The sequence below is a fragment of the Danio rerio genome, chromosome 7 (genome assembly GCF_052040795.2).
Source record: "Danio rerio strain M-AB ecotype USA chromosome 7, GRCz13ab, whole genome shotgun sequence".
Classification (NCBI taxonomy): Eukaryota; Metazoa; Chordata; class Actinopteri; order Cypriniformes; family Danionidae; genus Danio; species Danio rerio.
In genome coordinates, this window is record NC_141027.1 from 24,232,577 (window position 1) to 24,259,814 (window position 27,238).

At 34.2% G+C, this 27,238-nt stretch overlaps 2 protein-coding genes across 3 annotated transcripts in view; one reads left to right on the top strand and one right to left on the bottom strand.

Annotated features, from left to right (window-relative positions):
• Nucleotides 1–861: 861 nt before the first annotated feature.
• slc7a8a (solute carrier family 7 member 8a) overlaps nucleotides 862–27,238 on the bottom strand; it is a 29,279-nt gene continuing 2,902 nt past the window's right edge. The window contains 10 exon segments of the mRNA NM_001271897.1: nucleotides 862–3,288; nucleotides 4,057–4,234; nucleotides 5,082–5,231; nucleotides 5,395–5,491; nucleotides 5,752–5,855; nucleotides 6,180–6,303; nucleotides 11,691–11,844; nucleotides 12,753–12,878; nucleotides 19,788–19,939; nucleotides 20,839–21,043. Coding sequence (NP_001258826.1) covers nucleotides 3,131–3,288; nucleotides 4,057–4,234; nucleotides 5,082–5,231; nucleotides 5,395–5,491; nucleotides 5,752–5,855; nucleotides 6,180–6,303; nucleotides 11,691–11,844; nucleotides 12,753–12,878; nucleotides 19,788–19,939; nucleotides 20,839–21,043 — 1,448 coding nt within the window. The 3' untranslated portion in view covers nucleotides 862–3,130.
• The window catches only part of svep1 (sushi, von Willebrand factor type A, EGF and pentraxin domain containing 1), a 148,215-nt gene continuing 124,111 nt past the window's right edge, over nucleotides 3,135–27,238 (top strand). The window contains exon 1 of one of the 2 annotated variants that reach the window (XM_087259760.1): nucleotides 3,135–3,274. The gene's annotated coding sequence lies outside the window, so the exon portion shown is untranslated. The remainder of the gene's footprint in view (nucleotides 3,275–27,238) is intronic. The other variant, XM_087259761.1, reaches the window with a different exon arrangement.

Genomic DNA, 27,238 nt, shown 5'->3' on the forward strand with positions numbered 1-27,238 from the left:
ACTCAGTTTTCAGAATAAATGGGTACACCCCCTTTTGAAAAATTATGTAGCCAATACGTTTTGATGCATTTAAAGCTAATTTATTGAATTGTGATATCTATTATAATAAGAGTTTTGTCACCAAACATACTTAGGAATAGAAGGTAATACAGTTAAATTCCAATGAATTATTGAAAAAAGAAATCGTCAACTACTAAAAACAACAAAATGTCTGTAAAATTGTATATATTTTTAGCTTTCTCTTGATTTTTCCTGTTTAAAATTGTACTTGCAAACACACACATGCTTGGACATCAAAAATGATGACTTAACTGCAAATTGTTTACTCATTTCAGTTACATATTTGATTCACAAATGCTAAATTTTGAAAACGGCTCCTCAATTTATTGTGATTGTTTAAAAAGGAGTTTGCCAGCTATATAGAAGCTTTAAAAGTAATAAAGGGTGAGAAGGCTAAATAGTTGTCTGATTTGTTTCTAGAATATGGTTTTATTTAACCCCTTACAGAGTTTGATGTTTGCACGGTATGTTGTTCTTTCTCGTTAAGTCATTTTGTACATTTTTTAGTGTATTTGTATATTTGTTAATTTTATGGTTTTATATTTTATTTTCTGTATATCTGACATGTCTCAGTCAGTTTGTGCAAGATTATATTTGGTTTGAGTTTGGCCTAAATTGTTATGTTTTTGAAAGGCAAAATAATAATAATAATAATAATAATAATAATAATAATAATAATAATAATAAAGGAAGTGTATTTGGTCCTTTTGTATATACTTTTGGAGGTCATCGTAATCATCCAGCAGGTGGCAGTGCAGCTCAATTGTTTCGAGTCAACCGTGAAATAAACAAAGGCCTTCGTGAGTTCAGCATATAGATTTATTCATTGTAATATATATATACTGTTCAAACAAATACAAAAACTATAACAAACAAGAAGACTCTGATACAAATAGTTCACCCCCTGTTCCGTGTAAGTGGCAAACAGAGCTTTATCGCCTCAGATTGTAAGTTATATCTGAATACAGTCTGTAAAAGTCTTTCTCTTGCTGATTTATACAGTTGTGACATTCAAAATATTGACATCAATCATTTGTTATCGATGGTGAAAATTAACCAGAATTTGTTTTGGCTTTTGGTATCGCCAGTGGATATGAAAGCTTAAAATTGCAGCACAATCAGAGTCGTATGTTTATATTCAATATCTACACTGTGTTTGTGTTTAGCACACGGTAGGCAGTGCTGGATACTGAGGCACAGCTCAGGAGCAGCATTACAACAACCAAAGATGCTCAATGCACACCTTTGGTTATTCAGTCAGTCTGTGGTGAATTGGTAACGGCAGGCCTCGTCGACGACCACGACAGAGGAACCCAAAAGGCAGTGTTTATTGTGTAAGTGCGAAGTTTGTAGACTTTATATTAATAGTGTCACAGAAATGTGGATGGTTGGGAGGCTTTAGCTCATTAAAATGGATGTGCAGTGAATTACACCGTGATTTACATAATATAATGCTTTTTATACAGCGCCTACACGTTACAAATTAGCATAAAATGAAACGAAGAACAACTGGCACTCTTCCATAGTCTTCACAAGTGGATCAAGATTTGACATCAACACAGAGGCACCAAAATGAAATACAAAAATACTTCGTGACCACTACAATCCTTGCCTTGACACACACTTGATCCGACTGAGCATATATCAATATAATTATTATCTTTTTTAAGAAAATTAATTATCTGTTAGACTTCATTTTGGTGTGTCGTTTTATTGTTTAGTAATACCATTAATCATCCTACGAGTGAATCATAGGTTTGTTAGTTTTGATCAACTGATTCTGTCCCTTCTATTGCAGCTACAATAATATCTACAGGCCATCCACATGATTATCATATATTTTATGCATTAATATGACACGATTCAACAATGTCAGTTGATTTCAAGTTTGTTGAACATTTACAAAATAAATGATCATCCCGAAGCTATTATATTTTAGGCTTTCAGATACATCACATACACTAACTTTGCACCACTGTTTTTTTGTTTCTTCACATATATAACCAAACCACTGTGCAATTTTTAATCTACATCTGTGTATAAACTTTTGAAATAATTAAGATGCGTGAAAGTGAACTGTGGGGTTATTTCTGGCTGTAAAGCCGGAGACATGAGAAGCTAAATTCTGTCTGAAGTCCACAGAATGAAGACACTGTTACAACAGCTGAGTTCACGATAGCAACTTTGACGTTTTTTTTTTTTTTCATTTTCTCATACTTTTAACCTTCAAAAATATCCGAAAGAAAAATACTCTTTAACATTGAAAACTTTATACAGTTATGTAAAAGCTTTAAGGCAAATAAAAGAGCTGGAATTGTATAAGTACCAGAGTAACCTGATAGAAAACTACTCTGAACCATCACAATCGGTTCTTATGTATATGCCTTAAAACATGATGATTAAAAACAAGAGATCCCAGAGTAAAGAAAACAGAAAAACCTAAAACAACAACAATTCTATAATGACAACGGAAGATGATCAAACTATTACAATTAAAAATATATCAAAATATAAAAACGTTTTAAAAAGAGTGTTTTGGTGTGGTGGAATACACTTGAAATGAGAAATTTGCTAATTAATAATACAGCTTTGGCTTGTTAAAAAAATGATGAGAAGTATTTAAAATATATAAAAATAAAGAGGGGAAAGAATTATAACATTAGAATGTACTTAATAATAAATAAATAAATAAAACGAGCCCTGGCGTTTCAGGCGAAGCCATGATGTAGTTTGGCACGATCTGTAACTCTCCTGTGTCTCACAGAATGTCCAGAAAGGTGTTCTTTTTAATCCCAAAACCTGTGCTTGTAGTTTATACATTCTAGAGCTTTTCCTTATCTCACATTTTAATGTTGTAATTCTGTTGCACAGCCGATGGAGTAGAAAGCAGCTGCTAAGAGACCAGCGAACAGAGATCGAGGAGCAGCTGGTCTCTGTTCATGACTCTCTCCTGAGCTTCAGCCCCCAGTGCAACCCCCTCTTTATACAAAAGGCAAACTATAGAGGTATGTGAACAATCTGAGTTTGATTTCCAGTGTCTGTTTGAATATGTGTGAAGGAGTGTGTCTCTTCAGCAGTCGGCTGATTTGGGCGTCTCCTCGCCCTCTGCTGACAGTGGAGCAGTCTGCTCCTTCAGCTCAATCCCCTCTGCAGACTCATCGGTTTTCTTTACTTCCTCCATTGGATACACCACCACACAGAATTTCTGGCCCAGGTATGTCATCTTGTCTGTAAACACAAAGAGAGGAATTTGGTTCACGTGTCATACGTCAATAATAATCTTCTTCAAACGTCAGCAACAATCTTCTTTAAATCAATATAAAGGCTTTATATCTATCTATCAATTTGCTAATCTCTGCAATCAGCCATACATTCTGAAATAACTTAGAATATATTTTATTCCTAAAAGTGTAAACTGACACTTATTACATTTTTTAATTAATATTTGATATATTGTAGACAGAATCCTTTAGTTTAGTCGACTAAAACTAACCATTTCTTATTTGAAATCAAACAAACATTATCATTTTTATTTAGCTTACTAGATGTGCTAAAAAAACATAAATAATTTATAATTAATAAATAAATGACACAAAACACAAATTATGTCAAAAACTCAATAATTTAAATATATAAAAAAAATTAAGTATAAAAATAAGAACAAATTAAAACAATTAATAAAAATACAAAAGTATAACACTCATACTACAATAACATCAAGTTTGCTATTATTTGATTACAAATATGTTTTATTATGCTGCCTAATATTTTTGTGGAAATCGTGATACACTTTTTAAAGATACTTTTTTTCCACAAAAGTAAAAAAAAGCAGTTATTTAAAGTTAAATACTCTGTATCATTATAAATACTGCCCCTTTTAACCATTTTAATGTACCCTTGCTAATTAGTCTTAATCATCTTTGTTATGCTGTCTCTATTCAAACATAATATAGCAATCATGAAGTCCCACACATGTGTGAACTGTATTCCACTCACCAACAAATGTATTGAAACATTGGGGCTTGTTGTCCCAGTAAACGCCCAAGAAATAGACAGGGACTCCAGTAAGCATGATGGCCAAGCCAATGCCACAAACCACAGGCTCCGAGTACAGAGAGAAGATCAGCAGGAAGGCCCAGAAGAGCAGGTAGATCACAGGCCACACCAGACTGATCTGTGAGGAGTAAAAGAGAGGTTAGCAATCTGAAGGAAAAACTAATCTTTCATCTGATATGGCAGGAATGTACGAAAAATACCACGAACTGGACAAGCATATCAAAATAGCAAAATTGATACCAGAATACTGGAATACAGGTGGCAAGTTGTCAGTTAAAGTAACACATTTTAAAAAAGGCTCATTTTACAAGTCATCTAGAGAAAAACTGTTAGTTTTTACCCTTTTAATCCATTCAGTCGATTGTGGGGCCTGGCAAGACCATTTTTAGCTTAGCATAAATCATTGAATCAGATTAGACCATTAGCATCACTCACTCTCTCTTAAAAAAAGCTATTTAAATATTAACCCTTCTGTAATAAATTGTGTACTAAGTCCAACAGAAAATGAAAAGTGGATATTTTCTAGGTCAGTATGTTTAGGAACTTTACTCTCATTCTGGTGTAATAAACAAGGACCTTTGCTGCCGTATCATCAGGAGCAATAATATTTTGCATCGCCTGAAAATAGTCCCCAGCTAGGTAATGGTTTCTGTCAGCCTTTGTACATGATGTAATTAGAGAAGAGTAAAGCTTTAAATAGGAAAATTATCTAAGCAGTTATTTTTTCATTTTTTTGAGCGAGATGCTAATGGTCTAATCCAATTCAGTGATTTATGCTAAGCTAAGCTAAAAGTGCTCCAGCCAGACCCGGAGATTGGTTAAACAGATAAAAAAAAAAGGTGAAAGTCAACTATTTAACTCTAGGGGAGTTAATAGGGGAGCCTTTTCCAAAAAAAAAAGTGGAGTGTTTCTTAAAAATTCAACAGAAAGACAATAATTATTTTTTTATCATTAGCAATTCTTACTTTAATTGGTCGGTGCATATCTGGTTGTTTAATCCGCAGCACAATCTGCCCAGCAACAGTGACACCGTAGAAGAGGTAGTTGATGAAACCCACATAGTTGATGAGTGTGTACATGTCACTGGTGCACAGCATCAGAAGTGTTGAAATGCACTGCAAAATAGCAACAGAGAGGTTTATTTAACAAACGAGGTAACATTAAATATGATGATGATGTCATGAAATAGACAAGGGACCAAGTGAAATCTTAAATTTGACAGATGTACAGTTGGATTACATGATGCATGACAGTGCATGTATACTGTATTATACTCACAGTGAAGAGCAGGGCTGGAATAGGAGTGCAGCGCTTCACATGAATCATAGCCAGCAGACTAGGCAGATGGCCTTCACGAGCACCCGCGAAAAACAACCTGAACAACACGAGGACAGTCCAGCAATACTGTTATTCAGGAGAACATGACATGGAGGAGAGAGAGTATGTGAAGATAGATAGATAGATAGATAGATAGATAGATAGATAGATAGATAGATAGATAGATAGATAGATAGATAGATAGATAGATAGATAGATAGATAGATAGATAGAATGACATAAAAGAGTGTTGTGTATGAATGGTGTGTATGAATAAATGAATGAATGATGGATGGATGCAGGGAGGGAGGGACTGACCGAGAGGAGGTGAACAGGGAGCCGTTGACCCCCCCAAATGTGGACAAGGCCACAGAGATGGGCATGATCCATGACATCACCCCCAACAGCTTCTCACCAAACGTCTGGGAGAGAGCAACAGAGTGGTGAAGGAGAGAAAAGAGACAAGCAGAGAAAAAGAGGTCGCATACATGCATTATTAGCTTCATACTGCTTTCATTCAAAAAATAATAATCATTAGAAGCCAATGCAGGAGATTGCGGAGTCTGATATATCTATTTAAATGGTACATCTGAGGACATCAAGAGTTCATTCCAAGTATCAATCTGAGAACATTAACTATTGATACTTGGTAGATATGTCAAAGAATCTCCTGCATGAAGTAAAACAATAGTTGGGTTCACAGTCTGGCAGCATGTGACTGCTGAGAATGGACACAGGTCACTCACCACAGCTACAGCATTAGATGCCAGCAGCTCCTGAGGGCTCATGGCGGTGACGTAGGCGATGTTAGCAAAGACGTACACGAAGGTCACAAGGGGAATAGAGATGAAGATAGCACGGGGGAGGTTCCTAAAGGGGGGTAAAAAAAGAGTGTTCAGTCAGAATTGGAACACTGGATTATTTCAGCCTACCCAATACATGTAACTCTTGAGGCCATTTGAATCATATTGTAATTGCTTCTTCAGAGTCCCCATGAAGTCAAATTAAAAGTTTTTTTTTATTATTTATAGTTTTATTTAATAATAATGAATTATTTATTATTAGGGGGTCAAGCGCGAAGCGCTGAAACCCTATTGTTTTTGTTAAGATTTTTATTATTATTATTATTATTATTATTATTATTATTATTATTTTTCTGCCCTAGTTTTTATTGGGCAGACCAAACCGTAAGGCCTAGAGAGCTGAAACTTGGCCAGATGGTAGTACCCCGGTACACTAGACCCTGGCCAAAGATCAGCTTAATCGGACCATAGGTGGCGCTATACCGCAAATAAACATCATTTTAGACATTTTTGGCCGCCATTTGTAAACCGTTTGTCGTAGAATCAAATAATTTACATATTTGGAATCCTTGGGTCTGTGCAAACAAAAGTGGAGTGACTCAGATTTTCTCTACGACGCACCATTTTCCCGCTACATCGCGATTTGTCCGAAACCTACTTTTGCGAACTAGTCCTAGGTTTTTCACCCAATCTAAACCAAACCAGCTCTCAAATGTTCTCTGGACACTGATTCTCAATAATTATTGAAAAAAAGTTGACATTTTTATTCTCGCGCGAAACAATACGCAAAAATGTTCGATGCTAATTGAAGCTAAATGCTAATTGTAGTCATAACTTTTGAACGGAATGAGATATCATTACCAAACTTGGTACACACATGTGTAGCCTCAATTTGAGGTCACAGTGCAAAACCCGCGGACTTTGGCCACATGGTGGCGCTATAAAGCTTAAAAATATAAAAATTGCTCTAACCTTACAACCATTAGTCCAATCAACTTGAAACTTGTCATGCAGTGTCTTTGGCCAAGTTGTCATAACATACTATAAGGACATTGGCGCATGTCAAAAAACATGGCCGCCATTGGCCAATTAAAATTGAGCAGCCATTTAACAAGGTTAACGATGAGTGATCGGAACGAAACCCGCTGGGCATATTCGACTCATGCTTCTCAAGGTCTGTAAGAATTTTGAAAGAAATCGGCCTCTAGGGGGCGATTTTACGTATTATTAGTGTGTAATAGGTTGTGTATTACACAATCTTTTGTGCAACCACACAAAATACATATCATATGATAGGCCTGCTTATACCGAACAGTTTAACACTAAAACCACTCCTGTCACTCACACCGTTCATTAAATATGTATCAATTAATGAAAAACCTACTTTTGCGAACTAGTCCCTGGTTTTTAGCTCAATAGCAACGAAACCAGTGTTGTATGAATCTCTGGACTGAGTAGATCAATAATTATTAAAAAAAAGTTTAGCTTTCCATTTTAGATAGCTGTAACAGGCTCATTAACAAAAGGGGCGTGTCCACACAAACCTACATATCTGTAAACCAATAAGAAAGAGCCAAAATATCACAGAAATTGGTGAGCACATGTGCCATATCAATGTGAAGAAATATGCTAAATTTTGTGAGGATTAAACCATAGGTGGCGCTATAATAGCAAAAATAGTCTTTAAAACATGCTAAATAGCTTTAAAATAAAGTACATGTGCTTCATTTACACACTATTTCACAAATACACTTATTGTACATATCATATGAAAGGCCTGCTCATACTGAACAGTTTGACACTAAAACCACTGCTGTCACTCACACCGTTCATTAAAAACACATCAATATGTACAAAACCTACTTTTGCGAACTAGTCCCGGGTTTTTAGCTCAATCTCAACAAAACCAGTGCTGTTAGAATCTCTGGACTGAGTAGATCAATAATTATCAAAAAAATGTTAAACTTTCCATTTTGGATAGCTGTAACAGGCTCATTTACAAAAGGGGCGTGTCTAAACAATCCTACATGCCTGTAAACCAATAAGGAAAACTCAAAACTTCACAGAAATTGGTGAGCAGATGAGACATATCAATGTGAATAAACATGCAAAAATTTTGTGAAGAACGGGCTATAGGTGGCGCTATAATAGTGGAAATGGCCCTAAAAACATGCTGATTGGCTTAAAAATGCAGTGAATGAGCTTCATTTACACACTAACAATTTTAGTCTAGGCTTATCACTGAAATGATTTACATGTTAAATTTTTTTTGTCCGTCTTGAATGTTTAAAGGTCTCAAAAACACATATTTTCAATATTCTATCATCAGACTTTCAAAAGTCACCTACCATTTCTAACCACTAGATGTCACAACAAGACCACTTATTTATTGTTCATAACATTTGCATACCTTTGTTTTTTTTTTTTTTTTTACAATTTTTTTTTAGTTTAAAGTCAGGGAAATTGCATTTAGGATCATTTAGAATCACATTTTGACATGATGTAAACACTGTTATGCATTAAACATCTAATTTAGTCCCAGTTAACCTCTTCATAATAATTCTAATTGGCAAAACTGGTTCTATAATAAACACCTTGTTTTAAAACATGTAAAGAAAATCACAACTGTGTCCACTAGATGGAAGTAACAGACCACTTATAGTTTATAGTTTGTTTTACTGCTCTGTAGCAAAGAATGTGATGTAATGTAATGCATTCAAATCCCAAAATGACATGGCATGAACACAGTTAATGCATTTAAGATCAAATTTAGTCAAAGCTTGTAACACTTTTTACTCTGTAGATTTTTAATTATTTTATTAAAATACTAAATTTTCATTGTATATAGTTATAACATGCTCATTCGTAGAAGGAATATATATTTGAGCTCACCAAAATGGCTGTAATCACATAAATAAATTACACCGTGGCCACTAGATGGCAGTAGGAGATCACTAACAGCTTATTTCACTGTTTTTTTGTCATTTTTTTTAGGGAAGAACTAAAATAGCCATAACTCATGAATGGATTAAAATATCTTCACCAAACTTATTACACATATGCAAGAGGTCAATCTAAGGTTACAGCGTGAAACTCGTAGACATTGGCCACATGGTGGCGCTATAAATTGTACTCTAACACTCTAATCATATATTTCATTGTCGAATAAACTACTTACAGGCGTCCTAACTGCTATATAACCCTACCTTGCTAAACTGCTTGACCCCCGTTAATTGCTGCTTGCAGCTATATTTGTTATTATTATTTTAATAAATTAGATAAATTACAGTAAAACAAATTAAAGTTTTTTTTAGATGTTAGTATTAAGTTTGTCTTGAGGACATCTGAAGCTTCAAAACAGTGACAGAATTCACATTAGATGAAAAAATGTCACTTTGTCACAGCCAAGTGAATAAACGTGTTATTTGATGTCATCTCATACTTTAGTTTCTCTATTTACTCTATTCTCTATTTGATACGTCCCGCCCCCTTCGAGACACTATTGCTAATGCTGAAATGCTAGTCAACTATTCACATCAACAGGGTTTCATCAAGTCAATTTTAAGACTTTTTAAGACCTTTTAAAGATCATTATGAATAAAAGGTTGGACTTACACAGGGCTAAGCGCTATGGGTTTTTTCTGATCTTTCTAAAAACCATTAAAAGCAAATGTTAGGGCAAGCAAGATAATTAAACCATATTGGTAAATAGAGAATAAAAGTTATATTGAACGTTAGTGATTGGCTGTGTGTTTGCCCGATTGGGTAGCTTAACATGCACAGCTGAAAATTAGGACTAGTTTAAAATGATTTAAGACTTACAACACAATATTTCAGTCAAGAATTTTTAAGTTGTAAAGTTTTGTATTTGAAAGTTAAGACATTTTAAGTCTTCAGATCCATCTACTCATTACTCGTTCCCCCACAGGGGGAAACACATTGCCCACATGCATACAAAATAATTACTATGTACTGTAAAAATGTTGAGTTCTATACAAATCCTTTATGTTGTCACAACATAAAAATTAAGTCAACGTAATAATTTTTACAAATTTAAGTTTATTGAACATAAAACAATTAAGTTGTTCAAAAAACCTTAAGAATTGTGGTGTTTTGACAAATTTTAAGTAGTGTGAATGTCGTTTTTTGAGTGTATGGACTGTGGCTGTCATGAGTCTAAAGGTTATTGCACAAAGTTAGAAAATTCTGCCGTAATTTTCATACATTAAAAAATAAATTCAACCTGTTCTGTGAATCATATTGTCTAACACTGCCTCCGAAACTTTCGTCTGTCATAAAAAAACTCGAACACAGTACGATTTTTTTTGTTTTTCGCATCTGAAATTTTTTTTTGACATTTTTTTGATGGTGTTTTGACAGTTTAGAGCACAGGTGTCAAACTCAGTTCCAAAAGGGCCGCAGCTCTGCACAGTTTAGTTCCAACTCTAATTAAACACACCTGATCAAAATAATTAAGTCCTTCAGGCTTGTTTAAAAGCTACAGGTAAGTGTGTTGGAGCAGGGTTGGAACTAAACTGTGCAGGACTTCGCCCCTCCAGGAATTGAGTTTGACACCCCTGGTTTAGAGCAACCTTACAAGCGATAGGCAAAATACAAAATGGCGTCACTTGAGCCACAGATAACTTTACAAACCCCCTGCTGGCTGTTGCTGCTTGGTGTGTGTGTATGTGTGTGTCCACTACAGTACTATATTATACTGCCTATAGACAGTATAATGTCTATGGGCAGTACATTCAACGAACTGCCCATAGACATTATAATTGCCTCATGTACTGCTTCGGTTCATTGCTTTGACATGTCAATGCGGCCGCAACCTATTATAATGTCCATAGGTAGGCTACTCTACTACCAGCCTCGGTCTCAGATTTGTTTACTTATGTGAACGTGAATGACAAGCAATGATTCAAAATTCCACTGATTTTCTGAAATAAAATTTGGAGATAAATCAGCGCAGCTCTTTGATAATGAGCTGAACTCTCCTTCCTGTATTGGATGTCGACAATATGTAGCATATCCCTTTTTCTTTTTCTTCTTTGGAGAAGAGAGAGAAGCATTACTGCTTGAAATGCCTTCAAAATGTTTTTTTGGAATGGTTTAATTCATGTGCATCAGATTCAGTGTGCAAGGTTTGTGTACATGATGAATTTTTCAGATATGAATACGCTTACGAAAGTTTTGGATTTCAGTGTGCAAAGATCTATAGACTCAATAACTCTGAATGGCAATTGGCCCAATAACTCTGAGTTGTGACAAATGCTAAATGTGATTTGACTAATTTTGAAAAGGGGGAGGAGCTACTCCGTCCCACCTTCTCTTTCTGCATTATTTGAAATTACATCAAACATTGACTAATTTGTATCTAGTTAATGTTAACTTAAATCCTGAAGACCAGAGTACTAAATGACTGAGTTCTTTGAATAAAATCTGCCTTACACATAAGGGTCGACCAGTTCCTCTGTGACATAATTGAGGAAATTCCAGCCACCGTAGGCGAAGGACCCCTGTAGAAATGCCAGAGCAATCAGACCGACATCATAATCTTGAAATGGTTCGAAAGCATTGGCTGGCTCCAACCAGTAATACTCGCCTGCAGAAGGAGAAAAGGGTACACTGATTATCAAGCATGAAAGAGAAATATGTTATAAAATGGCTGTTTTTTGATTTGCTGGGTAGTTAACTTTTAGCAAACGCTTCAACCAGAACAACTCAAAGTCAAACAACACAGCGACTGAAGGTCAAGGACCAAGAATTACATTGTGTTCTTAATACGTTGTAAAAAAAAAACTAAAATTGAGCTGGATTTAGAGGAAAAAAAACTTGGATAAATAAGCAGACCATTTAAAAAATACACCTGGTAACTTGACCTGCCTTTTCTAGCAAATCAACATCAAAATAGTCTACCAACTAGTCTACCGACAGATTCCCACAACCAAATATCCAGTTAGAACCAGTTTGAAACCGTGTCTATCGCTTTAAATCTACAATCTTTTTGTTCCTTAAGCCATAGTATTAATTCCACTTTTCTAGGGTCAGGCCTTTGGGTCACATGTACTCTCTGAACTCGCTCTGAGAGCATACATGACCCCATGTGAAAAGCACAGCCATCGCCAACTAACCCAAATCCAGTTGTTTTAGAGCTTGTGCGTGGAATCACATCTGTCACTCTCATATTATCAGGTCAGTCTCTGAGCTAGCAGGTCCTCTTGCAGTGTGATCATTATTGAATCCTTTCTGACGCACAGCCGCATTATCAGTGTTATTCTTTATTAGAGGGTCTGAACCCAGTCACTTTTTGCTGACACAACCAGGAAAAAAGAGGGAAGTGCTGTGCTTTCAGTTTTCTGAAGAATTTACGAAGCTATTAGAAATGAAGCAAGAGGACAGGGTTAGTCACGCATGCACACTTGTACAAAAACACAAGCATTGCACGTAGCCTCACACTCAGAGTGTATTGAATAGCTGGTTATGCACAGGCATATGGTATACAATACGTACCCTTGCAGATTTGTACGATGCCCATGATGATGATAAGAATGAGTGCCAGAAGTTTCCCTGCGGTGAAGACATCCTGTACTCTTGTAGCCCAGCGCACGCTGGAACAATTCACCCAAGTCAGCAGCACTGAAACACACAGAAACACACGTTAACACACAGACACACACACTATGAATCGCTTGTAAGATTAATGAGCGCCCTGCAGTTTAAGTAGTCCAGTATGCCAAAGGATTATAAAATAATGCTTTCAGCTATGAGAAATTAATCAGACACACAATTATAAGCTCAGAATAGACCTTTAAGTGAATCTGTAGAATATTGACAACTGAATGCACTGCTAACAGGCAAGTCAAATGCAGATTATTTAGTCTTAAATTGCAGGTATATTTTTTGGAGTAACCAAATATACACTGTATGAGTAAAATAATAATAATAATCACACACAAAAATTGACAACAAAAAGCATATCTCTTAATGTAAAATGTGGCAGTCAGTTTAAGTTATATGTTTGGTTATTTGTTTGTGTTTTATGTAAATATTGTCATATTTCCTATTAGTTCAATAAAAACTATAAAATAAAATATTAATAAAAAATATGATATTAAAAAATAACAAGGATATCAAGGGCTCTATTTTAAAGATCTAGACGGAAAGTCTAAAGAACAAAAGGCATTAAGGGGTTTCTGAATCCACTTTTGCTGTTTTAAGGGCGGAAAAATATGCTCTGATTTCTAGTGCAAGGTCTAACAGGGTTGTGCTTAGAGCATAACGTGCATTAAAAAAATCAGAGTCTCATCTCCCATTCCTTTAAGTTGTGTCGCGCTATGGCACATTTTCTATTTACATGGCAGACTTTGTAAGTGGAAAAACTGAATGCTTTACTAGCGAGAAAATAGCGAGTTAAACAGAGTATTTTTAGCAGGAGGAAAAAGAATCAGCCTTCTCCATACGGCCTCTTTACTTTGTCTTTACTTTACTTTTACTTTTTACTTTACCCCTTCACTTTCGTGGATAAGCAAATGGTGTTGTATACACTCCACGGAGAACATTCATTAGCCCGCATATTTAATTTAGTTTGTTAAGCGAAAAGATTTGTTTCAAAACTATTTCTAAATTCAGTTCTAATTTATAGCAAATGAATAAATTTACAATAATAAAATGTGAAAATGTGGTCAACAAACTGTTCTATCCAAACACACGTCAAATGCCCCATATGGTCCAAAACCCAACACGTGGACAAATCTAAGTCTAAATACTAAAATCTATATTTGCATGTAACAGCCTAAATACTACTACTAATAATAATAACATTATACAAAAGTAAACTGTCATGAATAAACTGAAAAAGTCCCCCGAGATGAAGAAGTCATGGAGGCAGTAGTTTTTATATTTAAGTAGTATTACATATACAGTATAACATTTTAATCCTTTGTTTTTTCATATGTAAAGATATTTGTGTATTGCTGTACATTCTGTTTGTATTATGCAAAGTGTAAGCATTTAGACACATAGGTGCACAACTTTAAAGCTGAATTTCTCAGTAATTGGAATTTTTGAAACCTCAGATTCCAGATTTTTTAAAGAATTGGCCAAATATTGTCCTATCCTAACCATATATCAATGCTTATACACCTACACTTATTTATTGCGCTTTCAGGTGATGTATACATTTCAATAATTAAAAAAAATTACATTTTAGTTTTGTGATCCTGGGTCACATATTCAAATCAATGTACTTTATGTGCCAAATGACTCATGGTCACATGCCCATAGTCTGCCGATGGCATGTGACAGACATATTTGCCCATAAAAAAAAGAAGGACACAAGAAACCTGAGCATGCAAGTAAACTTTGAGTCTTGCATTTTGAGAACTTGCAAGATATGCAAAAGTGCTGCTTCTTGATTTGCCCATCAGAGTTTTTTCCTGCTTCTTCGACATACTATATCTGTTGTAAAACAAAAACTTCCTTTTGCAGTTGTATTTGTGCCAGGAGCGTACTTATATTCCTTTCTTAGGCAGCTAATTAGGTTCTGACACAAAGCCAAGTTTTTCCTGTTTCTTCGACATACTATATCTGTTGTAAAACAAAAACTTATCCAATTCAATAATAATTCAAATAGGCCTGGTCGCCAGGCAGACCAATGCTGGTAGCAACCTTTAGATAGAGCAACTAGTGTGAACTATGTGTGAATTGAGAAAGTTTGTGTGAAAGGGGCTTAACAGTAAAAGTTTTTGGCTCTTTTTCAGTTTGAATTTGCTTCCACCTGCAGTAGCATCTAGTCCCGACATTAAAAAGCAAGTCATGTGATATTAGGCATGGTGGGGCATTCTGTCACACAATATTAGAGAATAATACAATAAAGAACATGCATTTAATTATATTATAAATACAGTGATTAATTATTTATTAATTAAACTTTTACAAATATTACAATTGTTGAGCTGCAGCACCAAATGCTTCAAGACTTTATAGTGTAGTTTAACATAAATATTTTAAGGTTAATCTTACCTACAACATGCAGGAGATATTACATGAAAATGCTATTTCTATTGGAGGACTGTTTGTTAACACTGCACAATAAGACTCCATTTGTTAACATTAGTTCATTTGACTAACTAGTCATGATGAAAACTACAAAAGCATTTATTAATCTTGGGTGATGTAAATTGTTTTTTGTTAATGACTATTAACTCATTAAAATCATTATTGTTTTATTAAATGAAGTTAATAACCTTTTACACTAAGTGTAAGATATAGCTTTAACAAATATGGCTATACTGCTTTTTAACATTTATTTATAAGATTTTATCATAGTTGACAAACAAAAGTAAAAGAAAATGACAGTACAAATAGAAAAAAAGAAAAAGATATAACAGTACAAATTTGATTAAAAGAATAAAATAATTAAACACACTATAACCCTCATATGGTGTGCATAAACAATAAATGATGTGCATTCATTTTACAAATTAAGCATGTGCTTGGCAGCATGATATATTAGTTAAAACAAATAATGTTAATAAAAGAAAAGAGAAAATTTAAAGAAAAGGGAAGTGGCTATACTATTAATTTCAATATACTAACTAAAATTCACTATAATGAGATCCTATTGTAAAGTGTTACCTGTTCTACTTTAACATTTTTTGCAATTAAATTAGCTTACTCCTAACAAATTATGTACAATAAATCAATACAAAACAGTTTTTTGGTGAAAATATGTTGCTGCCATAAGCTTACACATAATATATGATCATTTGAGTTTGTGGCTAAAGTGACAAACAGTTTTGAAGTGCAAAATGACACCCTGCTTAATACAACGCAAAGAAAATAGTCACACTACAAAAAATCCCTCTCTTACTTAGAGTTTTTTTTTGTTTGTTTCTAGTGCAAATATCTAAACATTCTTAAATCAAGAAACATTCTTTTTAGACAGGTCAAAAAATATTGTCTTGTTTTCAGAAATAATGTCAATATTATGTGAGTTTTACCTTGAAACAAGCAAAATAATCTTATTTCAAAGTGAAAACAAGATTATTTTGCTTACCCTATTGGAAGATTATTTTGCACATTTTTGTTCTAAAAACAAGATTTTTTTTTTTACTTGACCAGAAAATGCTTCTTGATTTACAAATTTTAATTAAATATTTAGACTAAAAACAACACAAAAAACTCTACGTAAGAAAAGCAGCGCAAACCAAGCAAAGCTTTGAGTGTGGAGCTGCATTAATCCTTGTGTCTTATCTGTGTGAAAGAAACACAGCCTCGCAATGTCGAGCCTCTATCTCAGACCTAATGTGTCTTGAGATAAGGGCATGTGTTGCATTCTGGGAAATGAACTGGAGGGGGACATGCTTAAGAGGGTGGTGCTTGTGAAACTTTCAGAAAGGGAAAAAAGAAGCAGAAATGCAAGAGAGTTACAGACAGATTCCTGTTGAAATTAGGGTAGTGAAATTTGCACTACATCGTATATTGTGCTAATCTGAGCATGCAGAAACAATTTCTGACAACAGGAGTCTTACTTCAATAAGCTGCTTACAGTGAAGGTCACATATATGCACAATGTTACTCATTTAACTTTCCGTACTTAGCCTCTTTATTCAAGTCAGATCATGTGCTACGTTTTTGGCAGCTCATGTACACTCATGGCCTCTGTTCTAAAATATAGTGGATTGTGGTTTTTTCCACACTGGATTTGCCACAGTGGCCCTATTTTCACTTCACATTTAAATGTGATCAATACAATCACAAGTGTGTATATGGGGATTTGAATAACCAAAATACAATATCTAAAAAGTGTAAACGGCCAAAATTCTTTCCAATTTGATAATTATGTATGATTCTATTGTGTTTTGTAGTATACATAACTTTTAAGGAGTAGTTTGTGCATAAAGTGTTCTTAATACCATTTCATTTTTTAATTAATTACAACCTTTAACTGTGAGAAGTTTGCTGGGGACACAAGTAATGCATTAAAGGGTTGTTTTGAATGCTGCTAGTATTTGGCCAGGACAAGGTATCTAAATGGCAGCCTTATTTCTGACTTCCTTTTGCAGTTGTATTTGTGCCAGGAGTGTACTTATAATCCCTATTTCAGCAGCTAATAAGGTTCTGACACAAAGCCATGTGCACAATTCTACAATTGCAGCACTATGAAAAGGCATAAAGGAGTAGAGAACAGGGACATCCTGTGAAACTATGTCAGAGTTTCCACTTTTGCTCTTTCACATACTTCCTGCCGTTCTCTAAACAAAACAAAGGCAAAGCAAAAAATAAAAGGTTTTAGGGTTGCTTGAGAACATCTGGTTAAATAAAAAAAAAACTGTTCTATTTCAGCCAATCAGAACATTTTAATTGTGATACAGCTGTTCGACCTTAAGGGCCTTAAAACCTGCAAATCTGTTAACTCGCAAACAATTTTTTTTTAATTTTTAGTGCAATATTTTGCATGAATTTAAATGCATTATCTATCCATTTCTATGGAAAGATGCTTAGTGACTCAAATATTATTGTAATAAATATATCTGTTTAATAATCTCTTTTGTTCAAATCCACCAATATATATTACCCAAATTCACTGAGAAATGGATAAAAATATTCATTATTAAAATTGGGTGTACTCAAATATGCTGAGCACTGTATATTGGGACTATTTTCGATCTTTTATTTAACCTACATTAATCTTAATGTCCTCAAACGATGTTTTGCACAAAAAGCATACAGTTATATTTGTTAATCTTTAAATATACTGTATTGTACCCTTTCTAAGACATATCATAACAAAGTAATATTTCACCATTTGACCCCTCTACTTTTTCTTAGTGTCTCTCTTGTTTGGCTGTCTACATATAGCTTGCAGTATTTGTAGCTCCAGCGTGAAGTTTGTGGAAAGCCCACGCTCAAAACTTCTTGACGCCATGAAAAACATCATTCCATTCATCTTCACACATCCCTTTCTCTTTTACTGTCTATTTGCACATTTTCCCACAACCTCTCTTTCCCCTCTCCCAGAGTAAGACCCCTTGGTCTTCTTCATTCACACTTCGATCCATCTCTCTTTTTCTGACAGTCCCAAAACTCTGGCTTTCTTGCCCTGGTCATCAGTGCTCTTTCACCAGAGCGTGAGTTGACCTAATGGTCAAACATAAGAGGCTCTAGCAAAAAACTCATTCCTAGCAACAATGTGTGCATGCACTATCAGAGAAAAATGCCTAAAATATACAAGTGTTAACAAGCAAGCCACAAGCAGATGTGGAAAAAGCTGTTGTGTAAGTTGTTGTTGCCTCTGTGAGGTAAACTACATAAAACAAACTGTTCCCCCAAGGTATTGAAAGTATACAGAATTCAACAAGACTTTTTTTTCATGAAGAGCTCTTTATATACATATTTATACACTTATAATGAGTGTTAATTTCGTTGACGGAAAATTGTCATCATAATTTTCGTGATAAACAAGATAGCACCGACAAAAACTAGAGGAAAACTAAATAAAAATGAAGTGATGATGACCACAGCTATAATTAAAAATATACATTTTCATTGATTAATAACAACAAGATGAAAACGTGATTAAGGGAAATTTTTTGTAAAATATGCAATCAGAATTAAAATATACAATCAGAATCTTGGTATGTGTGATGCATGACACACATACACATTTAAAAACTAACTGGTCCACTGTAGTTCTAAAGTGACATGCTAGAGAATCATCCCAAAATTCATGGAAAGGTAAACTCAGATCTTTTTTCATTTACCTGAGTAACTGAAATTGTATAGCCTCTCGCTGATTTTTAGAGAATTGACTCTGTTAGATTGTACATTAAAAGTTATTAAATCAGTCATTTTGAAATTCATATGATCATGGCATTTATTTTCGTGAGGAGTTTCCTCGTGTTTCATTTTAGCTGCACCTACAGTTTAGCTGACTTGCGGTAGGTTTACGCACTGTCTGTGTCTGCCGTTATAGTCATGATAACAGCCATTTACAGTGTACCTCTACCACAAAACAATTTATTTAGGGCGTCATTCAGCGACGTGATTATTTCTTACGTCTGTAAGGATGTAATGATACTATAGTGCTATGATCTCCGCTTATCAAGGAGTCGCATACAACATTAAAGATAACGAAAGTGCATTAAACTGAAGCGCACTTTTATTTTTTACATACATTTTTGCTTTAGAATTCACTTTAGAATTAGAAATCTTGAGTAGATTTAGTCGACTAAAACTAGACTAAAACTAAAATGATTCAGAAGACTATATGACTAAAACTATAATGGAATTTTAGTCAAAAGACTAAAACTAAATCAAAATTTGCTGTCAAAATGAACACTGTTTATAGTATTTAACATCAATTTTGTCTTAATCGAATCTTAATGAAGTTTTAATATCATTATATTCCCATTTACATATGCATTGATAAGATTGATAAGCTAGCCAGTAAATCCTAAAGCGAAACATTTAATAGTATGGGAGCATCACTGTTCATCTAAATAACTGGACAATGAGATGCGAGTTTGTACTTCTGGTACTCACACAAGCAGATGGCAGCGAGTATCCGCAGACCGTTCTCTGGGGGGAAGCAGGTGGGAAATAGAGGCTGCAGAACGTAGTTGGAGAAGGTGAGAGCAATGACTGCCTGGTTAGTAGGGTAGATTACCAATACAGCAATCCATAACCGCAGAAACCTGTAAAAGACAAACATACAAGACTCTTATTGTATTTCCTTAAGCGAAAAAATTACTCATCAGAAGGTAATACAATGGGATTTTAATGATTGACTACCAAAAACATGATTTCATGTTTTCTTTTTAGCTACTGATAAGTCGTTATTTTATTTGGATATAGCAGTGTCTTTTGTTTTTAGTATTGACTTAATGCGTATGCAGTATACTTTATTGGCATCATTCGCTGGTGTGGAGTGAATCCGAGTCACGACTGAGTGACTTTATGACTGAATGCTAATGGCTGTCCATTTGCAGAGTCCATGATCAGTGCAGTCACCGTGATAAGCAAGGGTTGTTGCTGCGTGAACAAAGCCAGGATTGTAAAGTTTGATTGACCACTGACTACCTATAAGTGGACTAAGAAATGTTTAGTTAAGATGTTAACAAGCTAATTACCATACAACGACAGTGGCAATCTCATTGACAGAAGATTACAGTCATTTGAGGGAAAAGTATAGGATTCCCAAAGGATAAACCAAGCTATTTTCCATTCGTTCGCAGTAAGCCTAAGCTTTCCACAGTTTCTGACTGGCTCACTCTGGTGCTTGCAGTGTAATACTTTAATCAGAAACAGAACTGTATTTATTGCACATTAATGAAAACTAAATTCTGCCGAATCTCCGAACACTCATGTCTTTGAAATGAATGCATTGTTTTTCATCTGGTTTATTAAAACTCTGACTTATAGGATTATCATGATACAATCACTCTAAAGTCTACATTTCTATCATTAATTTATCTACTTAAAAAGGAAAAGCGGCTGCAGCTTTTAGACATAACTTATAGATTTCTGACTTTAGTCAATTAGTAGTAGACACTAGAAATATTATTAAAATGAACATGTGGCCGAAAACTCTCACCCTGCAAGTCCTCCAAAGATGTCCTTGACATAAGAGTAGTCGCCTCCAGATTTGGGTATAGTAACGCCCAGCTCAGCATAGCAGAGTGCGCCAATCGCTGTTATAATGCCTGTAAGAATCCATACAATGAGGGCCAGGCCTACCGAACTGGCATTTTCCAACACTCCCTTTGGGCTGACAAAGATTCCAGAGCCAATGATGTTACCTGAAAATGACAAAACATAGAGGTTGAGTATTGGAAATGTAAATTAAAATAGAAAGCAGGTCAGAAAGATAGAAGGGAATTGCACTGATTATGAATTCAAAAACCTATATGCCTAATGGATGTCTGGATGAATTTACTAAAGTGCTCTAAATGAAAAGCCAGAGAGACGTTATCACGAGTAAAGGATTTAAAGAGATTTGGGATTTGTCAGGAGTGCATTAAGGATATACATTTTGAAAATGTGTCCAACTTGATTTTAAATGAATAATTATTTTCATAATATGATCAGTATTATGAATTTACAATTACATGTTCATGGAATATTAATTAAACATCCACTATTAAACATTCTTCAAGAGATAGAATATGAAGAGTTGAATCTTCCTTTTAATCTAGGATAAATCCTAATCTCTTTACATTAATGCTGGATGATGATCTAAATCACTTCCACTTCCTCTCGATATTATTCTGAAAATTAATGACAGAATATAGTGCTTTCTTAATTCTATGCATCCTTAAAATACATGATAAGAAGTCAGTGACGCTTTCTTGATAGAGATATAGAGATCAGCAAGACCTAAAAGTGGCAAAGTATGATATTGGAAAACCAATAAAGGAAAGCAGGACAGTGTATGAATCAAACGAAAATGAAAATGTCAGAGGCAGAGAAAACGTGAGGAAGGAGAGGGAGGATGAGCCAAGAGAAGAGAGACAGAGCAGGTGGTGAGAGGGATTCACACAGAGCTGACTGTAATTTGCTGAGTTAGTATTCAGCGTGACTAATGGAGTGAGTACACATAGCAAATAAATGGGGGAGAGCGTGGATTTGTATAGCTGCATAACAGTGTGTGCACTTTACATAGAGCCCCAATGGTGAGTGTGTTTATGACATACAATATACTGGCTCTAAAATTGTGCTAATACTTAAATTACATTGACGAAAACTAGGTATGTGACAATAACCGTTTTAAAGGTATACCATGGTTTGAAAAAGTCAAGGTTTTAAAGCCACCCAAATTTTCTGCTTTACCGTTCCTAAAGTATATATAATAAATATATATATATATATATATATATATATATATATATATATATATATATATATATATATATATATATATATATATATATATATATATATATATATATATTATATATTTATATATATTTATATATATATTTATATATATATATATATATATATATATATATATATATATATATATATATATATAAAATAATGGAAGTCAATAGCTGTTTTTTTTTCTTCAATATATCAACTCTTGTGTTGAACGGAATAAATAAACACAAAGAGATTTGTAACAAATATAGGAGTAAATAATGACATTTACATTTTTTTATGTTCTGACTTTTTTAGGGAATTTTAAGGTTCACCTAAAGGCCACAGGAGGGCACAATAGGCAATACAAAGAAATAACAACTGTCTTTGAAAAAACATACGTAACGTCTAAATTATAGTAATCAAAAATAACTTAGCAAATCATTTAAACTATTATTAATAAACAAGCATCATGCATTTAGGTATAGCATTAAAAAAGCTGAAGTCACACAGATTTAAAAATATGAAGGAGTAATCTACACTCTCAGAAATAAAGATACACAATCTGTCACTGGGGTGGTACAGATTGCAAATAAAAATCAAGCAGTGCAAAAAATATTTGCAATAAAAAGAATATATATTTGCAAAACATTTTTATAGCATTGCCTTTACAAAACCATCCAGTCAGTTGCAATGCTCATTTTAATCAGATTTTTAGTCAACCGTAAGTTTGTGATTGCTGTTTTCTCTTTGGACTTCACGTTTCCGTGCATTTCACTTTGTGGCCCTGATTTGACTAGGGGACGGAGTCAAAGGAACTTGGGAGTTTACAACGTACCCGGACCAGCCTCCATTTAAGCGACGTCATCACCTGGAGACACAGTGTCCCTGAGGTGTTCTTACAGCCCAGTAGGTCTGAGCCTGCCGTAAACACCCAAGTTCCCTTGTAAAGGCAATGCTATAAAAATTTTTTTTTGCAAATATTTATTGTTTTTTTATTGCAAATATTGTTTTAGTAAAGATTTTATTTGCACAGCTGGATTTTTATTTGCAGTTTTCTTTTTGGTTTGCAAATTTCATTTTTATTTCTCAAAATTTAATTTTCGCTTTGTGATTTTTGGAGATTTCTATTTATTTATTTATTTTTTGCTCAATACTTTATTTTTTGTTTGCAGAACGTTTTCTTTTTTATTTTGCAAGTATATATGGAAATGGAATAAACCATTTATACCTTGTATGTAATTATTATTATTATGTTTTATTTTGAATCTTAGTCATTTTGAGGAGTGACTACCGGCTCAGCACATGTAACTGTGGTTTATTCTTTAATCCTTTCTAATTGCAAGACAAGTCTGGGCATTGAGACAGACTCATGCAGGTGGAAATTCAGGTAAACAGAGTTTCTGTCCTGTTACATCTCTGCCCTCGATTAAAGCAACTACTCCATATTTCCTTTGCAGGATTGTCGTTGCAAATGTTTTCTGTGAATCACTTGGAAACAAATGTCTACTAAGAACTATAAACAAGTAATTAGATCTTCTCTGTAGCTTTTGCTATCTTACAAAATAATCCAATCAAAAGGAATATCCATAAACTTTCATAACACCTGAGCGTTCGATTTTTGTCTCCCGCTTCAATTCACTGATTTAATCTCTGCCATGAAAAAGCGCGGCCAAGATATGATTATCACAAACTTCAGCATGTCCCATGACCTCAAAGTACAAATTTCACAACTTTATACAATCTAAGCTATCTCTTACTATTGCCAAAGAATGCAGAAATTGATCTGGTTTCAACCAGCTAAACCAGATGGGAAATATGGACATCCACTAGTTTTATGACTGATTGGTAATTTTTGTGCACACTTGTACATCAAGAGGTCCTGCTGACTTAAGTGGAAAAAATATGCAGATGGGTTTCCTTTTCATACTACATCCGCTTGCTTCCCTTGTGTGCTTTCACCACGCATACAGCACAGGAACACAGAAGCAATCTCTGATTTAACATTCTGGTTTTGTTAGTCTACTCAAATTGATCACATCATGCAGTGCCAAGCCTTGTCAAACATTGCATTGATGGAAGGATTACAGAGAAGTTCCACCTTTCAGCTCAAAGCACAAGTCGCCTTTAAAATTAAAGCTTTTTTGGCTATTTAAAGCAGAACATGCATGCATATTAGCTGTACCAGCCTATTTTCTTTTTATTTTTTCCATGATTTAGGAAAAAAGCTCCAAGATTATCTACTTTTAGTTGCATGGCATTTACATTTGTTGTTTGACAATTTTCCCTGTGCAGAATGCAACCACTTCAGTATTAGTCAACACAAATGTTAGTTTTGCTTGAGGAAATGGTTTGTTTTACAGATGAATAGCATTGACGTTTGCTGTTGTTCAGTGAATTTTATTGTATAAGTCAATCATTGAATCCAGAGAGGGTTTTTTTTGAAGGTGAATGAAGGTTAATGAAGGATGAAGGTGAAAGATTGCTTGATATATACAGTACATGAAAAAAATTGCTGCTTGTTCAAACTACTCATTTAAAATTAGCCGAACCACCACAATTCTTAAGTTTTTTGGGTGGACAACTTAATTTTTTATATTCAACCAACTATGGAGCACACAAATCCTTTATTTTTTCAAATTGAAGATACTTCAGTTCAAAGATTTGGTTGAATTTAAAACAGCACAATTTATGTTTAAAGCTATTAATAAATTACTTCTGTATAGCATACAAACGTTTTTGAAGAAGGACAAGGGGGATATAATCTGAGAGAAGAACAAAATCTTAGGAGGTTAAAAACAAGGACTTAAAAAAATGTGTACATGTGTATGTGGTGTGAAATTATGGGACAGTCTGGAACAGATTGTCAAAATATGTCAGGAAATATATCAATTTCAAAAGTTGTATAAAATATATATTATTAAATATAATGATTAATAGAGGTGATTGAAAAGGAACAAAATGAGAAAGCTACACCGTAAAACCCGCCATTCAACTTTATCAAATGAAATGAGTGTAGTTAACTCAAAATTGACTGAAAGTTCTACCTCCTGAAAAGGAGTCAATTGAATACCTCATTACTTCAACTTAAATGGAGTAGGTTCACATGAACCCTATAGATTATTTTTAACTCAAATGGTTTGTTGCAACCCGTTTCCTCAATTGGTTTAGTTGCCTTAACTTATTGGGTTTTACAGTATTCAGTTTGTTTGAGTTCTCTTCATTTATCAGATTTTACTGTGCTCAAATGGCTTTTTTTACTCAAATAGATTAAGTTCTCATTAGGATTAGTTTTTTTTTTTACTTAAATGGTTTGTTGCAATCGGTTTCCTCAAATGGTTTGAGTTACCTTAACTTTTTGGGTTTTACAGTGTATGATGACATTTTCAGTAATGGCTTTTTGCAATACAATGTATGCTTTGGGTCTATGTTATAAAACGTAAATGTGCAAATGGAATCAAACATATAGTATGTCAAAGATGCCAGAAGAATGAAATATGTTTCATGTAAAACTCGTATGTCTCATGTAAAAAGAAGAGATAAGTAAATGAAGAAATAAGTTGAAGTAATAAGTGAATGATGTGTGTGCATGGCAATGGGGTGGGGAAAATAATAAGATTGTACTTCATCCCGGTACATTTTTGACCATGATTAAAATGTATTTTGTTTAAAGAATTGTTTTGTGCATGATGAAATCAAATCAAATCAACCAAAAATAGAAAAAAACATTTACTTCATTGATTTGCGTTGGGACAACATGAAGTGATTGTGTGGAACCCAGCAGTTTTTAGTTTCGATTTTAAATGCTATTTGGCTTTAAAAGTAACTTATTTGCTAGCTATACTATATATCCACACGTTTAACAATAGAATACTCCTATTTAAGAATTAGGTCTATGATTCCCATTAAAGGAGATGGCCCTATGGCCTACATGGAATATAGGCCAGGATGGTGCCAAAGTGACCGCATTGAACTAACTTGCCTTAAAATCAGTTCACTCTTTGTTATCAGCTTATCATATTTACATGCCAATTATTGTGCAGATACATTGCCTTTTTATCGTGCAGTGATGTTACAGTTACAGTCACTTGTACTTTTATTTATTACTCTCACTAACATGCTTGCTTAGGTCTCTCAACAGTGCTATTGATTTTCTTTCACCCATTTATTGATCCAACTATTTTTGTGGGTCTGTAACCTTGATGGCTAGTTTCCTTTTTACAAATTCACATATAAAATCAAACCAACGCATCCCCCCACCCAAAAACAAACTAGGTTAAAGCTTGTTCAGTTATGCAGAATCTTTGTAATTAATACTAAATGGACAGATAAAAGCTAAAAAGTTCCACAAAATGGCTAAACGCTTTTTAATATGTTCAGCAATAATCCCATTTATTAATGTCTTTTAATAATTTACAGTTTTCAGTTCTACATAAAGCTGCAACCATGAAGAAAATCAAGAGGAAATGAGAGCACAATTCAATTGTATTAAGTTTATTAATTATTACAAAATTCCTCACTTGGATTTCATTTTAATCAGCTTAATGGAGGATTAATCTACAAAACATAACTGTATTAGTAAAAAAAACCTCTGTTGCAAATAAAAAATAATGGAGTGCCATCATAAATTGCTGACTTGTATAGTTTATAACACTTTACACCTTTAAGCCAACTCAGTGTTTGCTTTCTACAGTCAATTCATAAACATTTAGACATTCAAGGTTTTATTGCTCTTTGTAGATCCTACAATGCAGCAAATTCAACAGAAACTATATAAAAGCAAGTCAAAAACTACAGAAAGTTCACCTTCAAGTTCATCCTTCATTTCCAACTCACAAAGGGTTTAATATCTTAGTGAATGGGGTTGATAAGGATGAGAATGGCAGCCGTTATAAAGCATTCTAATAAATCTAATGTACACAGAGAACAAAGGCCAGAGGAAAGCTTTGAGCAATCTGAAGTGACAATCAGCTGATAATAATGTTCACGTGGGCTGACTGAGAGCATGTGAATATATGACCCGATCAAGGTTGTTGAAGAGGATTATTGCAGTTAAAATGTGGGTTGGGATTATCTTGAGTTGGTTTTACTTTTCATGACTTCAAATATATTTTTATAGCTTAATGCTGCTTGAA